At 36.6% G+C, this 17,404-nt stretch overlaps 3 protein-coding genes across 3 annotated transcripts in view; 1 reads left to right on the top strand and 2 right to left on the bottom strand.

Moving 5' to 3' along the window:
• Positions 1-11,555, bottom strand: part of LOC106131213 (CD151 antigen) — a 28,304-nt gene extending 16,749 nt beyond the window's left edge. Inside the window, exon 1 of the mRNA XM_013330224.2 lies at positions 11,520-11,555. The gene's annotated coding sequence lies outside the window, so the exon portion shown is untranslated. The remainder of the gene's footprint in view (positions 1-11,519) is intronic.
• On the bottom strand, positions 7,787-8,683 carry LOC132901859 (uncharacterized). Its single transcript, XM_060944762.1, has one exon. It carries the CDS (start codon positions 8,681-8,683, stop codon positions 7,787-7,789), a length of 897 nt encoding a protein of 298 aa, XP_060800745.1.
• A 1,197-nt stretch (positions 11,556-12,752) lies between the features above and the next one.
• LOC132901838 (uncharacterized) lies at positions 12,753-16,457 on the top strand. Its single transcript, XM_060944686.1, has 2 exons — positions 12,753-13,887; positions 15,708-16,457. Exon 1 carries the CDS (start codon positions 12,896-12,898, stop codon positions 13,880-13,882), a length of 987 nt encoding a protein of 328 aa, XP_060800669.1. The 5' UTR covers positions 12,753-12,895; the 3' UTR covers positions 13,883-13,887; positions 15,708-16,457.
• The last annotated feature ends 947 nt before the right edge of the window (positions 16,458-17,404 follow it).

Below are 17,404 nucleotides of genomic sequence, written 5' to 3'. Positions count from 1 at the left end.
AAGTGATTCCAAATTTAATCTACATTTCATAAGGCGATTGGTGATATTATGTGCCTTAATTTTCGCATTCGTGACATTTTATTTGAGTGTAGAGGTACTTTCGTTGGTACTTCAAGCGGACAGTACATTAGTTATTTTTTTTTGTCTGTGCGTGTGCGTATGGCCCTCTTCCATTCCCGCCATCCACATTATAAATACAAGTAGGTAGCAACCAGAAATATTCAGTGTTGTGGGTTGCCGTTAGCATACACATTTTAAACATTTGACGCGCCTTTTTAGCCTTCAATGTGCAATGTGATAAGGGGCTCAGTTACGTACCATTTTGCAATAATGTAATTAATGAAAAAAAAAATTACCGGCAGATAAATACTTATGTTGTGGCAACACTGGAAATATTCAGATTTATTAACGTCGTAATTATAACAGAGTTTTTTTTACCATTTAAGTCGTTACCTCCCAGTAAGCTAAAATCTATCTATTTAGCAGACATTTTACTTGCACTTATTGCACTATGCAGGAAGCGGAAATCGAATGAGAATAATAAATCACTCGAAATCCAATGGCGGTTTTAGATGAGTCAGCATTTCAAAAATAGTAGGTACTCGTGCGATCAGATGGCGACGTTTTATCGGTACGGCTACCATTAGTTTTGCTTGCTTGTCGCCTCGCCAATGACTGCAGTAAATTAATCAAAAGGAACTTCGCAAAGCGCCTCTGATGGATATAGTTTACTTGTTTATAAGGAAAAGACATACCTAGAACTAGGTAGAGAATATTTGTGAATTTCATTTATTGATTACACCCGCGACTCTGCCCGCGTTAAGCGAAAAATCCCGTCATTTTCCTTTCCCGCGGGTACCTAATGTGGGTATTTCTCTAGCTTCCAGTAAATTTAGGCCCATATTAATTAACTATCGCGCTGGCGACTGGGCAAAGAATAGCAAAATTATTAAATCCTTATGGGTATGGTTAAGGTCTAAAGACGGTCTTCTTAATGCATCCTCACCACTCTGGAGGCTCGAGGTATGCCTTTGACCAAAGATTCTGGATTGGGTGAGTCAGGTTTTTACACGAAGCGACTTCCATCTGATTTTCTCTTACCATAAGAGCATCGGTTAGTTAGTAGTAGTTAAACCAATACCCGAAATAGTCATTGGTACACGGGCAAGGTGGGAATTGATCCTGTGCCTATACGCATCACGCCTTTTAACCGGGAATCTTGCCGATTCGTCCACCAACGTTTTTAACTTAAGACTTTGACTGACGGAATGTCTATCTAAAAAAGAAGACACCGCGATTTAAGAATCAATTTATATTCCCGTGGAATCAAACTTGATTAAATTGTTAGCGATTTTTTTGCCTTTCACTCCAGCCTAATGGCAAATTGACATTCCCCAATTTATATCTTCCGAAATCGACTAAGGGTTTAAGAGAATTTGATGAGAGATAAAATAGATTTGGATATACAACGCCCTATTTAGTCAGACACTTTCATACTAGAGATAAGGAAGTAGATCACAAAGCAGTAATATTTATTCCCATAAATATGCTTTTCCCATAGTAATCTGAATAATATAAGACTTTATCTTATGGCTTATGTGCTGTTTTGAACTTATTTGCAAGTAAATTTCTACGCAAGGGATATAGTCGTGATTAATGTATGTGTATGTATTAAATTCTTTTCTTTCACTGAACTTGTGATTTCTTCCATTTTCAGAAGGTGCGTAATGCAAAACAACCTGATATCACGATCTTTTGAACTAATGTCACATTTCATAGAAATACATATACACTATCCTAATTCTATGTTTTTAACGAGAAACGAGAAAGTAAGTTTGTTTGTTACCTATTTGGCGTATTGTTACACAGGCTTGAGTCTTTAACAGACGCCAGTCTCCACCAATACTTTCTACATTTTTTGTAATTTTTCTGTGTTTAATTACCTAATATGGAGACGAAATAAATACTGTTTTACTTTTTTTATCTTTTTGAATTTTCGCATATATATAATATTAAGAGTCTGAGGGAAGGACATAGGGTACCTTTCGTCCCGGTAAAAACTAAAGTTCCTGTGGGAACCTTTGTAGGTGGCGCTAATTTCGCGCGAGAAAAGCTGCGGATAAAGGCTCGTTTAAAAATAAAAGCGAAGGACTTTCTGACGCTAGTACTTATATGAAATCTTAAAAGCAAAAGAGAAACTCCTAAAAACAAAAGTTTTCTATTTGGAAAGTTGGAAAGGTTGTTTCCACCTACTTTTCCCAGACCGGTCCTTAAATAAAATGTGTCATTCCGTAACATCTGAATATTGAATTGAAAAGTACGGAACACCTGATGGGGTAGCGATATTAATTTCCATTTTGTTTTTGACAACATCAGTTAGAATGCTGATCTTGGAATTTATGAATAATTCACAAACGAAGGCTGTTCCAATTAATTTTTTAAGGGTTGTTTAAAATTTCTGGATTGGTGACAGGTGATTTGTATATTTTAAGTATTTACTACTAGTAAAGTGCTCCTCTTCCTGCTTCTTTCAATCTATAACTGTATCTGAATCTAAATTCCAACGTTAAGTCAACCGGCTACATGTGACCTTCGTCTCTTATAATATACCTATCTATGCCGTAAGGTTAAAAGAGTAAATTATGTAGGTAACTTATGATGTTAGTACGGAGGTACAAACAGAGATAGATGAATACGTAAGCCTTGAAAGTAATTAAAAGTACAAATTTTCATTACGTATAATGACTGAAACTTTTCAAGAGGTTAAAAGCTTTGACGCGACACACGTAAATGGGTCTTTACTTAGCCGAGCACAATTTGCAACTTTGAGAGTGCTATAAACGGTCAAAGTGGCACTTTTGTCCCCATTAATGGCTCAGTTATAAGTGCTAACGGCGATCTGACCACTATTCCAATTCATGTCTAATACCTTTTTTTGTCTGTGAATCGATTTAGAGTTGCTTAGAAAAATGAAGCTGAATTTCATTATAAATTACACAATATATACACATCGCGTCTCCATCCCTAACAGTAGACGGAGCCAATAGTCATGAAAACTGATTGGCCATGATAAGCTGGATGCATGGCTCAATGAGGCAGTTTGCTAGCTCATCGACTAAAGATGTTAAGACAAGTTCAAAGATGACAAGTTTATTAAACTTTTCTTCTTTTGTTTACATATGTAATACGATCTACGCGGGAAGAGAAGTAGCTGGCATTCACTTTTTTATTGCTTTGCTATCAGGCTAGCGTGGAAGTTTGCTATTAATGTGTTTATTCCCTTTCGCCTTAGTGCCTACTTTTTTCGGTATCCCATGGGAGTTCAACTCTTACGTGACAGGTGTTATAATGATCTTACTAGGCAAGTTTCATAAAGATAGTCTATAACGTAAAGTACCCAATGTCCGACAGACCACCAATGATCGACACATAAAAAGTAAAATAAAAAAAGGATATACTAATGTTGTGTATTTGAACGTAAACGAAGCATAGGTTATACACAAGGTTCATCCAGCTCTCATTGCAAGTGTCACTTTCTACATTCGGTTATTTTGATAAAAAATGGTGGAGCTTTAAATATCGACCGGCAGAAGTTTTTAACGGAAAGCCAGTTTTATTAGTGAAATCACTAAGGAGGTGAGTAAGGTTTATTGCTCATAACTTTTTTCGGTTTAAAGCTACCATTCGAAAATTTTAGGCTGGGTGCACGATTAATGGACCGTTAAATATTGGGTGTCCATAAATAGAACATGTCGATTACTAGATTTCGATTATTGGAACATGTCAAAAACCGGTTGTCGGTAAATGGATTTCTGCAGTCGAATATTAGGCCAAAAATACCATAAATCTATATTGGTATATCTTGTAAATTTTTATATCACATTCATTTCTACTTTAATATATCATGCAAAATACCCTAAAATTTTACTCAAAACTTCAAAATATGATAAAATAATAAAAAATAAAACAAATATTGTAAAAATACTAGAGTTAGTGCGTTAAAGTGTCGATGATTGGGGGTTTTACCGTACATATGCTATTTTATTTTTGTCATCTTTTTGGCGACAAATGTAATAAATATGCAAATAAATATTTAAAAATATTTAAAAGTGCGGCATTACGCAAATCTGACCTATACCAACCTTCGTTATACAAATACAAATACAAATACAAATACAAATATCGTTTATTCAGTATGAGTTTACATAAGTTTGTTGTGCTGGTCCCCATTGAAGGTTTCCCTGTGGTATGGGAGTCAGGCTTCCTCCGATTGTCAGTTACATTATCTTCATACCGTAAACGAAAGGAGAAAAAAAAAAACAAAATATAGTGAAATTTTTAAGATAAATCTAAACTAATACAACACTGAATCAGCAATAGTGAAAAAGAATGTGCATGTTGTGTGTTAGCGTGTGTGTGTATGAGTGTGTGTACGTGTGCATGTTCGTGTTCATGTGCCTGTGCGTGTGCGTGTGAGTGAGTATGGCGCCGGTTTTACTATAATTATATTATATCTATCAAATCACTACAATAAATAATTCTTCAGTCTCATCAAATGTCATATTTTTTAGCCAATTATAGAGGAATTTTTTAAAGGCGTTGTAACTTATATTTGTAATGTTTCTGTCTATTATTAGCAGTTTATTATACAGTTTTGGTGCAATATAATTGTAGAATCTACGAGCAAATACTGTCTCCACTCTTGGGACAAGGCAGCGCTGGATACGTCTGTTAGCTAGTGAGAGTTTGGGCACAACTTGTTTGTGGAACCTAATGAGACTTGTGAAAATGAAGAGTTTCCGTACGGACAACACTTCGGCTCGTTCATATAATGAAGTTGTAGGATAGCGAAATGGTAATCCCAGAATAACCTTAATAATTGCTCTTTGGGCCCTCTCTACCCCCAAGATGGAAGTCTTGGCAGCGCCACCCCAAGATGTAATGCAGTAGGTGAGGATACACTGGCAGAGAGCTTTATAAACTGTCATTAGGAGTTTAGGGTCACCAGCAATTTTTAGTCTTTTAAATATGTAAATTAGTTTCCTTGCTCGAGCCGAAATAACTGCGATGTGTGGAGCCCAGCATAGTTTTTCGTCAACCACTACTCCTAAGTATTTGACTGTTGGAACCCGCTTTAAGTATGAGCAATTGCACAAGTTGAAATTATTATTTTTTATGAAATCTCTATTACAGGGAAACGTGTGTATTTTGATTTTGAAGTCAGATGTTGGACATGATGCCGAAGTTTTAAAAAAGCATATGTAGTTAGATTTGCCCGTATTCAGCGTTAGTAGATTGTTTTCCAACCAGGATGTAATTTTAGCAAGTCCAGCTTCCGATAGAGCCTCCACCCCAGCCCAAGTTTTGTCGTGGAATATAACCGCGGTATCGTCGGCAAACATGAGCAATTCTGCTCCAGGGATATCCAGGCTACATAACGTGTCAATATACAACAAGAACAGACTAGGTCCAAGCGTACTACCTTGTGGCACACCATATGAACAGTATTCTTCTGTACTTTTATGGCTTTTTACTCTCACACATTGCTGTCTGCCAGTAAGGTAATCCCTGAACCAGTCATGGACGACACCTCTGACACCTGCATCATACAGTCTTTTCAACAGAATTGGGATAGAGACCGTATCAAATGCTTTTTGCAAGTCCAGAAAGAAACCGATGCATCGCTCACCTCTATCCAGGTAAGAGCTGATGGAACCAGTAAGTTCCAGTAACGCATCCTCGGTGGACCTATTCTTCCGAAAACCATACTGATTGGGTGATAACAATTTAGATGCATTCAAATAGCTCACCAGTCTTTTGTTGACAATTTTTTCTAGTATTTTAGCAAGTGTTGATAATAGTGCTATGGGTCTGTAATTTGTAGGTTGATCTTTACTTCCACTTTTGTATATGGGACAAATAATTCCGGTTTTAAATTGTTTTGGAAATATGCCAGTGGAAAGACTGAGATTACAAATGAATACTATTGGTTCAACTAAAAGGTTTATAAAAGTTTTTAAAAATTTGGCGGAAATTTTATCTATACCTGGAGCAGACTCAGATTTTAGCTTCATTATAACGTCACGCACTTCAGTTGGTTCCGTTGGGATAAATGCCATCGATTTAGATGGGCTGCAGTCTGAATTTATCTTACTCGCTAGAACATCCTGCGTTGTCCCAAGTTTAGAAAGAGTTTGGTCTGCTAAAGTTTTACCTATGGATGTAAAGTATGAGTTAACTTCCGTCAGTGAGTCTTTGGGATTAGTTTTTATTGACAGTAGCTCCTCGCATGTCGTTTTACTTTTCGATAAGCCACAAATTTCCCTAACAACCTTCCATGTCCTTTTTGTGTTGCCTTTGTTTTCATGGATTAGTGCTTGGAAGTATGTTTTTTTGGCATTTTTTATAATTTTGTTACAAATATTCCGATAATTAATAAATTCAAATTTAAGCGAATCATTGTTTTGAGATTTAATGTATGTTTTATATAATTGATCGCGTTTGCGCATACATTTAACTAATCCTATTGTGATCCAGGGTTTGATAGGTCTGACTTTTTTTGGAATTTCCACAATGGTTGTGTTGTCATTGATGATTTTTTGTAGTGTTGATACTAGTATATTAGCTGCAGTATTAGGACTATCATTCGAGTATAAAGGAGACCAATTATATATCTGCAGTGTTTTGCCTATTTTTTCGTAGTCAAGTTTGAGATTGTAAGACGAAGTTTCGTTTTTATCTATGTCTACCTTTTCTAACACCAGAAGTATAGGTCTATGGTCAGTAAAATCGTTATATATGAGTGTCTGGGCTTTTAAATTAGTTTTGACCATGAAATGATCAATACATCTTTCTTTTCTGGTTGGTTTATAGACACCTGTTAAAAGTCCATGTGAATTCATCATTTCTAAGTAAAGATTTGTGAATATGTTATCATACCCTGGAAGAACGTTTATATTTATATCACCTGTGACGATTATATTTTTTGATTTTATGCATTTTAGGATTTCGTCTATAGAGTTTATATATTTAGTTGGATTTTTAAAAGAGGGTGATCTATATGAACAAATGAGTGAATAATCATTAGAAATTTTCAGTAAAAGACAACTGCCTTCGCTAACAACTGGTTCTGAGCAAGTGCACGGAATATTAGATTTGATATATACAACCACTCCGTCGTTTTGATTTAAGCTTTTTTTTGTGTAATAACATATGCTTAGCAAATCAGGTACAAATCCAGAATCCGTCCAACACTCCGTCAACACTATGACATCAATAGAAATTTTTATGTCAGTTATAAATGTTAAAAATCTGTCCCAATTTTTGTTGAAACTTCTAATGTTGACAGAAATAATTGAAAGAGTATTTTGATTGTTATAATTAAATGTTAAAATTGACGGGGTTTCAGACGGAGACCCAACCTCTGCACATGGAATGATGTTATTTTCGTCTATGTCCGTTATAATTTCTTCATTAGGGTTTGCGAATTTTGTTTGTAAAAGTATAAAGTTTCGTAAGACTGAAGTTGTAGTAGGTTTGTAATTAATGTTTGGAATAATTTTATATATATGAATGTGAAATGCGTTGCACTTAAAGAAGGGTAGTGTTGTTTGTTGATTTTGTTTGGATGTGTCTTGATGCGTGGGTGTGTTAGTGTGTACGAAGTCGATAGCTTGCCATTGTTACTAAACATGTACTCTAAAAACAGAAATAATAATAAAAACTTATAAAAGTAGCTCAAATATAGGGAACCATATGTAATGCTGCTTGTTGCTAGGTTGTCTAGTCACTTTTGTATGAGGCCAAAATCACTCTCTTCGTTAATGCGGATCGCCGGAGATCCCTCCATTTTGCGCATAAAGACTGAACCCTGTGCAATCCAGCAGAACTTATATTTATGCATTCTGGCTGAGTCCCTTGCCATCGCGTACAGCTTCTTGTTTTTAAACGTTAATAATTCTGCTATATAAATTGGCTGTGGTGGACCTTCCATGCTGATGTGTGACGTATTCAGTTTCTTGTCAGTATCAGTTCGGTTAAACTTCTTTACCGCGGCCAAAATATCCTGTCTTTTGGTCACTGTTATAAACTCGGCAACAATTTGTTTATTTGTACCCTGTCTATAAATATTCTTTATATCCTCTTTATTCAAAGGAACACAAATGGCGTTGCAGATTGACTGTACCAAGTCACACAAATCAGACCTTGTTTCTCTATTTCTGGCTGGTATATATTTTATTTCTATACACGTCATTTTACCAGTTCTATCAAGGTTCTCAATTCTTCCTTCAAGTTGTTTAATATAGGCCTTATCCGCCCTACGCTCTTCCTCTAGGACGTCGCAACGACCCAGCAACTCGTCGTATTTGCTCGACATGAACTCCACTGAGTTTTGTACGACACCCATTTGGCCTTGCAAATCTTTAATTGAGTTAATAATAGTTTCCAGCTTCGTGTTTTGAGCCGCAATCAAAGCTTTGAGCGAGGTACTATCCTCAGTCGACTCGATAGGTTTATCATTACTGTCCCGGCGCACGCGCTTGTTATTGCCGCGCTGTGTAACATTAAGACTAGGATCCGAATGCGCTCGACTTAAGGAGTCACCAATTTGTGGGAGTGCTAAGTTGCGTGGCTCATTGCTTTGTACTCTGTTTATGGGCGGTGGGGATCTTTGCGTAGCCATTTTAGGTAGCTTTGCGATTGGGTAACCTATTTATTTGTACTTGATATTTTTGTGACCGAATTCTTCAAACACTCGTAAGGAAGTTATGAATAGAAATCCACGTAGATCGTCGTAGCACTGCACTGGTTGGCCGTAGACGTAGGCGGGTAAGCGTCGTAGCCTCGTAGCCTTTATCACCAGTCACCTTACCAAGCGGCGGCGGGCCAGCGTCCTTCACGCAGGTGCGAGCGAGATAAACAAATCCCAACCTTGATGTCTTTATCTTGCGAAGGAATGGAGGGGCAACCGCGCTCGTAGGTTACCGTAGCCGCACTCGCGCACCGCACCGGGGAGCAGTGTTATTTGTATGGGTCGTAATTGCACTGTTATTGTTGATAGGAATATGACCTGACTGCTCGTATCGTTACGATATAGATAAGCGCGTACACCTTTAAACTTTTGCAAATACAACACTAAACACGTCCGCTCTCGTCGAGGTCTCGTAAGGAAGGAGATTATCACAGCTTGCACGTATGCAAACAGATAAAAAGTTATATGTACAGTCGGGGGCAGATAGACCTGACCACTTTATGACGTATTTATGCAAGTCAACATTTCATTACACCCCTATTATACATACCGAACAAAAAGAAACATTATATGCCTGCCTAATGTTCTTAAATAATGACTAAAAAAACTGAACTTCGAATTCTATAGTTATGAGAGAGTATTAATTTCTTTTAATTTTCCGCTGTTATTAAAATTTAAAGCTAAATTAAAAATGATGATGAAAGGTTTGCCAGCTCTCGTCATTATTGGTCTCTAAACGAACAGCTCCGTTGACCTGGGAGGCTCGTAACAAAGTTAAAGTGCACTCCGAGGCAAATGTTACGGCCCCAACTTCTACTGTCTCCGATACACTTTTCTATACGGACGCAAAACGGGGGCACAGAAGGGTAGCTGGGAGGCTGGAGCTAAAACTATATAATTATTTGTTTTAATTAAGAAGTTTTAACGTTACTACTATTAATATTTTAGTGCTTCCAGGGTTATGTTATTGCTCCAACTTCTTCTGTCCCCGATACACTTTTCGATACGGATATAATAGAATAGATTTATTTTCACAATTGGATACAAGGTATCACTGATATATTGACTTCACAAGAGAGCAGATGAGAATAGAGATAAAGAAAGAGAGACAGATAAATCAATTAATAATCATCTGTGATATATTTAATTTGTGGGTAAAGCCTAGCACAACTTCGATAAGAAACTGTGGCTTTGCTGTTCACTCGCACAAAGTGATCTTGAACATAATGGAATTACGTTTTTAATTAATATAAAGACTGACACGGAGCTTCTAAAAAACCTGTTACAATCATATAGGTGTACTGTGCGCTTATTTCACTTTTTTTTACATAAGAGCAAAGAAGTATAAAAATAATTTACATTTCAGAACCCCAAATTCAAGAGATCTCAAAACTTTCTTTGAAAACAAAGATCAAAAATTGGCCGGGCAAAAATTTTACGCATAATTTTCTCCCATTACGTATTCGCTTTTTCTCATTTTCCAAATGAAAACACCTAATGAGTTGGAATTTTCGGAATGATAAAATAATAGAAAACTAAAGGGCCGATATCACAAAGGGAATTGAAAATGAAATTGCCCTCTTAGCCCCGAAATGAGATAGTAATTTGCACAATTTTGAGAGTTTTTGTATAATAATTTTAATGCAAATTCTATTCAGCATAGTTGACATTTAAATATTTAACAAATTGTAACGAATTGGACATTTTAGTTAGATAATAAAGAAACACTTGGTATGAGCATATTGGAGTTACTTTGTCATTTTCTGTGGGATCCGCATACAAATGCGCCATAATTTTATTCCACTTACATACCTATCAAAGAGGGAAATATAAAAAAGTTGTTTCAATTTGTAATTTGAAAAATCATTCGATTGTAATATGAATGTCGATTCATTTTATGAAGGCATCAATCATAACTAATTCTTAAAACTAAAAGAATAGTTAATTACAGGCCGCGATTAAAGGCATCAATCACTCTGAAACAACGATCGAAACTTCGCGAAAATCACCGAAGCCAATTCGGTTGAAAGAAAAGTTTTAATCAGCGGCAAAAGATTCATTTCGATGGAAAAAAAATGCGAACAAGAGGCTCTTATAACCGGGAATTCATCAGGAGGCGGCTGAAGAAGATTGATGACAATCGCAATGATTGCTCTCAACAAAGATTGCCTTGAAGACATGCTAATTGGTTTCGTTATTGGCTAATAGGAAATTTTTCTTCGGATTTTCAGGCTTAATTTAAATATTTTTGTATTTTATGTAGAAGTTTTGTGAGTAATGTTTTTATGTATTGCATCTGTTTTCTAGAAATAAGGGTCAGTAATTTTCTGTTCGGTCAGCTGGTAGACTGATAGAGAATGCCAAACGGCATTAAGTACGCCTTTTATACATTTTATTTTGTGCATTAAAGTTATAAATAAATAATTAATAAATAAAATGTGTATCTCAATTCTTTTGAACATATTTAGCCACCCATCTGATCTCGTTTAGAGATTTAAAACCGTTTAATTTTTTTCTTAAGTCAATATAAATAGTTTCCAAACGGCAAAAGTACTACAAAAAGCATGTTTCACACAGAAGCCACCTAAAAGGCTTATCCGGCTGAAACTCATTCATCTCATTAAAAGCGCGACCTTTTGAGCGAATTCCCGTGTTCAAAGCCATACACGCAGTATCTAACTTTTTTGAAAGCATCTCTGAATGGATCAAAGGAATCGTTCGTGTTGTGCCGCGGGTTCGGGAGAACTCAAAAAGTTTCAATACTGACCTGCAATGAATTCTTGCTGGGAAGTGTTAAGATCTGGAACAGAAAAGGTATGTTTAGCAACTGCGTATGTTTCAACCTTAAGCAATAGACATTTGTGAGAGCAAACGTATAAACTTGATTATTCGTTTGATAATAGTAGAATGAAATAACAATTTGAAATGGGGTTATAAATAAACTTTATTTTTACTGCATGGGTAAATAGTTCCCGGTCTTGTTTATTTATATGATTGGATCTAATATTTAATAAAGACTTTTTGGTAATTTTTTTTGGTATTGTACAATGATGCTGAACTGTTTAATCTCAGCTGAACGTGGATTTTTAGTCTTTGCCAGACTGTTGGTTCTGTCTACCTCACAAGTGATGTTCTTGTAGACGTGATTTTATGTATATTGAATTTTGATTTGATAAAATCATGTTTAAGTGATAAAGATCGTCATAAAACCGAAAAATGTTTGCTATTCCTTTATTTGACGGCCTCTGTGGCGCAGCGGTAGTACGCTTGCCTGTGACATCGGAGGTCCCAGGTTCGAATCCCGGCCAGGGCATGATGAGAAAAGAACTTTTTCTGATTGGCCTGGGTCTTGGATGTTTATCTATATAAGTATTTATTATATTATATTTCTTCGCTTCATTCTTCAGATATATTTAATACTAGTAGTCCTTTTAGTCTACAAGATAGCTCACGCACGATTTTTAAGAGACAATCGATGTTTAAATCGATAAGTCAAATGAAATCGATTGATTCAACCACTCATCGTTCCTTGTTCCAACCGTCATTCTTTTTTCGTGCGAGATAGCTTACACACGCATACCCTACTCGGAAAAAATAAAATTTATTTCTTCATTAAAAAATGTCGAAACGTGATCTACAATACTTAAAGAAAAAACTTAAACAGCTCGAAGATCAACAAAAACGGAAACGCCGTCGAATTTTCATAGAATCTTCAACAGATACTGGTGAGTAACTAATACATTACCCATTTTTTAAATATCATTTCCTCGAAATGAAAATTTTATCAAATGGTACACTTAAAATGCCTTGCTAACAATTTAGAATTTTAGACCATATCAAAATCCCTTATATGAAATAAGTACATAGAAAATGCATTTTTAACCTACCCTCAAACATAAAATATAAATCCGCCATACAATAATAGCAACCTTTACAAGGGATTTATTTTATTTACGCAAGTACTTACTATGTAACTACTGGTATTCATAGTAGGTATCTCTTGAAACCTGGCGGTTAACCGTGAGTTAACACGAAGGTCACCTGTGTATAGAGTTTAAATACCGGGCGGTTAACCGTGAGTTAACACGAAGGTCACCTCTCTATATAGACCAAATACCGGGCGGTTAACCGTGAGTTAACACGATGGTTAAAACGGTCGCTGAACGATTACAAATCGTTTTATATTTTTCAGACGATAACTCGTCTCGCAGTTCCACTTCGCCAACCCCGAATAACGGTACACCTGGAGAGTCTGCCCCAGTACTTATCGATGAACTCTCAATACCGGTACCAGAAAATAACGCCGATGCTGATGCCACCCCGGAACTTGACCCGGATGTACTTACCGCGCTTGGAGAAGAAATTGAGGATAAAAGTAAATTTGGGGAAGCTATTCATCGTAATCTAGCCCAGCGATGGGAACCTATCCTTAAAAAAGGCCTACCAAAAGAAGCAAAGGAGAAGCTGATGAAGGAGTACCTTATACCCGAAAATTGCACTTTATTGCAAGCGCCAAAATTGAATCGTGAGGTATCGGCCGCTATAGCTGAGGCAGCCAGGCAACGGGACAAGAAGAAGGAGACTGCGCAGCAGCAATTAGGGATTGGCATATCGGCTATTAATAAGGCTTTGACATCGATGCTAACCTCGGATAATAAAGTAGAAGCCATTAAAATATTAAGCGATGGATGCCGAATACTTACTGACCTTCACTTTCAAGAGACGCAGGCGCGTATTAGTGTTATTAATTACTCTCTCGCGAAACCATTCCTTAATGTTGTCCAAGACAGCGAAAGAGATGACAGGTTGTACGGGAATAAGTTGGGTGAAAAAATAAAGGCCTCAAAAACGATTGAAAAACAAGGCCTTTCTATCAAAAAATTTGTAAAGACTTCTAAAAGTACGTCTAATACAGAACACCCAACACCAGTTCTGCGCTCGCATTACCAGACCAAACAAACTGGCTCATACCAGGGAAACTGGACCGGGTCTTCGCGCTACCATCAGAACAGGGGGGGGCGCCGAGGACCAAGCAGGACGATTACCCCTGTGACACGCCGGTCTCAAGCGCAACAATCGTCGAGCACAGCGGTCACGAGCAAATCGAAAACAACCGCAACTCGTCAGTGAACCAGGTACAACATGCTGGTAGAATTTCTTATTTCTATAACTGCTGGCTTAAAATAACATCAAATCCTGTAGTCTTAGACTGGATTCGTTTTGGATTTTCTATCCCTTTTGAGTCTCATGTTATACAGACACATGTTCCTTTATTGTCACGTACAGCCTCCGAAAATGCAGAGATGACTGTGGCTATAAATAAACTTATAGATCTCGGTGCGATTCGCTCTTGCGAACCTTGTGTTGGTGAGTTCATATCGCAAACATTCTTAGCCCCAAAACCAAATGGCGATAAACGTTTTATTTTAAATTTAAGAAAATTAAATACATTCGTTTCTAAACAACATTTTAAAATGGAGGACTTCCGGACGGCATCTAAACTTATACCACAAAATGGCTTCATGGCTACTATTGACCTTAAAGAAGCTTATTTTCTCGTTTCAATTTATGAGTCTGATAGAAAGTTTTTAAGATTTCTTCATCAGGACGAAAATGACCATATTAGTACATATGAATTCAATGCATTACCGTATGGTCTTTCGGTCGCTCCTAGAGTCTTTACTAAAATTATGAAAGAAGTAATGTCTTATCTTCGTTCCCAGGGCTTTAAAAATGTATTTTATTTAGATGACGTTTTGTGCATCGGAGATGACTATAATGATTGTTATAATAACGTTAAAATAACGCTTAAACTCTTAAAATGTCTGGGCTTTATTATAAATTACGAAAAAAGCTCATTAGAGCCTAAACAGTCATGCAAATTTCTTGGATTTATATATGATTCAGTTCATCTAACTTTGTCTTTACCTTCTGAAAAGCGATAAAAGATTTTAGATTTGGTAACGAAATTCTCAAAAGCCCCGAAATGTACTATAAGAGAATTCGCTCAAATTATAGGAATTCTAGTAGCTGCTTGCCCCGCAGTTAAATACGGTTGGTTATACACAAAAATTTTAGAACGTCAAAAATTTCTAGCACTTAAGAAATGCGCAAATTACGAAGCAAAATTCAATTTTGATTCTGTAATCTTAGAAGACCTTAACTGGTGGAAGCTTAATGTTTTAACTTGTAATAATTCCCTAAAAATAGCAGACTTTGATTTGGAAATATTCACAGATGCATCTCGTACTGGCTGGGGTGCAGTATGCAATAAAAGTAGAACAAACGGGGCTTGGAGGACCGATGAACTCGAATCGCATATAAACTATTTAGAATTATTAGCAGTTTTTCTAGGTCTCAAATATTTTGCAAGTAAAAAATCTAATTGTTCAATTTTATTACGTATTGATAACACGACAGCGATCAGCTACGTTAATCGTATGGGTGGTATACAATTCCCCCACTTGAACAATCTGGCTAGACAAATATGGCAATGGTCCGAGGAAAGAAATATTTGGTTATTTGCATCTTACATTAATACAAAGGATAATTTCGAAGCAGATGAAGAGTCTCGTAAACTCAATCCAGATACGGAATGCCAATTATCCGATTTGGCTTTTGAAAAGATTACTAATCGCTTAGGATATCCAGCAATAGATCTTTTTGCTTCTCGGGCCAATGCTAAATGCCACAACTACATTTCGTGGAGAAAAGATCCTGACGCCTTTTCTATTGATGCTTTTACAGTAAAATGGAATAAATATTTTTTTTATGCCTTTCCACCATTTTCACTTATTCTTAAGTGTCTTCAAAAAATAATACAAGAAAATGCTACCGGAATTCTAGTATTCCCCTTTTGGCCATCTCAGCCATGGTATCCTCAATTAATGAGAATGACCACCTCCGATATAGTTTGGTTAAATCCTAATGTTCATCGTATAAAATCGTGTTACAGAAATCACCTTACCCTGGGTGCCGCGATTCTCTCAGGCAAGCGTTCTCCTCGCGGGGTGCTCCAGACTCGACCCTAGATCTCATGTTAGCATCATTGGCCAAGAATACTATGCGACAATATAATATTTCATTTAAGCTCTGGTGGCAATATTGCAATGACAATAGTCTAGATGTCTTTGATTGCTATGTGCCGACAGTTTTATCTTTCCTAAGTTCGCAGTATTATAAAGGAGCCTCATATGGATCCTTAAATAATCACAGATCAGCATTATCACTTTTACTAGGTAGTAATATTGGATCTGATGACCGTATTAAAAGACTCCTTAAAGGAGCATTTAAATTAAGACCTAGCTTTCCTAAATACTCTAATACATGGGATCCGCAAGTAGTTCTCAGTTATATTTCCGAATGGTATCCCAATAAAGAACTCAGCCGAGAAAAAATTACAAAAAAACTAGTGATCTTATTAGCTTTATGCACGGCACAGCGAGTTCAAACCATGTCTCTTATAAAGCTAGAAAATATTACCATTACTTCGACAGGAGTTAACATAGAAATCAAAGACATGTTGAAGACATCCGCTCCAGGCAGAGAACAACCATGTTTATTTCTACCTTTTTTTCATGAAAATCCACGCATTTGTCCTGCCACAGTTCTTCAAGATTACATTCTCGTTACAAAACAAGACCGACCTGCTAATATACCTTATCTCTTAATAACTGTGAAGCGCCCGTACAAGAGCGCGACAGCACAGTCAATAAGTAGATGGATAAAGCAGACGCTATCAGAAAGCGGTGTAGACGTGTCGACGTTCAGCGCGCACAGCACGCGACACGCAGCCACGTCCACAGCTGCCACTCGTGGGACCTCTATCGATACCATACGGAAAGCTGCCGGCTGGACAAATGCGTCGAAGGTTTTCGCTCAATTCTATCATCGACCAATATTAGATGATCATACTTTTGCTCATTCAATATTACAAGATTGAGATAATAACAGGGTTTGTGGTTATTATTGTTCTATTTATAAGTAAGAATGTATCCTTAATTAACGTACCTTGAGTACATATTAAAATGATTAGTAGAAGTTCCTTAATTGTTTTATTTAGTCGACTGCAAAACTTTTCTCTTAACATCTACTAGTATTAAATATATCTGAAGAATGAAGCGAAGAAATATAATATATGATCAAACGAACTTCACAAGTGAAGTTCGATCAATATTATATGATTCGCTTCATTCGAAGATATAAGGTCCCCCCTCACTCTTTCCCGAAAGCAAAGTTCTGCATCGTCTCTATCTCTAAAAGAATGACGGTTGGAACAAGGAACGATGAGTGGTTGAATCAATCGATTTCATTTGACTTATCGATTTAAACATCGATTGTCTCTTAAAAATCGTGCGTGAGCTATCTTGTAGACTAAAAGGACTACTAGTATTAAATATATCTTCGAATGAAGCGAATCATATAATATTGATCGAACTTCACTTGTGAAGTTCGTTTGATCATATAAAATATAGTATCGTTGAGTTAGGATCTCGTAACACAAGTCTCGAACTTACTTCGAGGCTAACTCAATCAGTGTAATTTGTTCCGTATATATTTATTTATTTATTCCTGAAATCGACAGAAATCTGCATATTGCAATATTATTCAAAAATCTATCCTCAAATCAAGGTTTAGTCAATTTACAAGCGT

Source organism: Amyelois transitella, chromosome 6 (assembly GCF_032362555.1).
Source record: "Amyelois transitella isolate CPQ chromosome 6, ilAmyTran1.1, whole genome shotgun sequence".
Classification (NCBI taxonomy): domain Eukaryota; kingdom Metazoa; phylum Arthropoda; class Insecta; order Lepidoptera; family Pyralidae; genus Amyelois; species Amyelois transitella.
The sequence above is the reverse complement of the archived record's forward strand: the minus strand, read 5'-3'. Positions and strand labels throughout refer to the sequence as shown.

What these genes read in the sequence shown, in the direction of transcription:
- LOC132901859 (XM_060944762.1), bottom strand. Translation starts at nt 8,683, where the DNA reads ATGGCTACGCAAAGATCCCCACCGCCCATAAACAGAGTACAAAGCAAT.
- LOC132901838 (XM_060944686.1), top strand. Translation starts at nt 12,896, where the DNA reads ATGGTTAAAACGGTCGCTGAACGATTACAAATCGTTTTATATTTTTCA.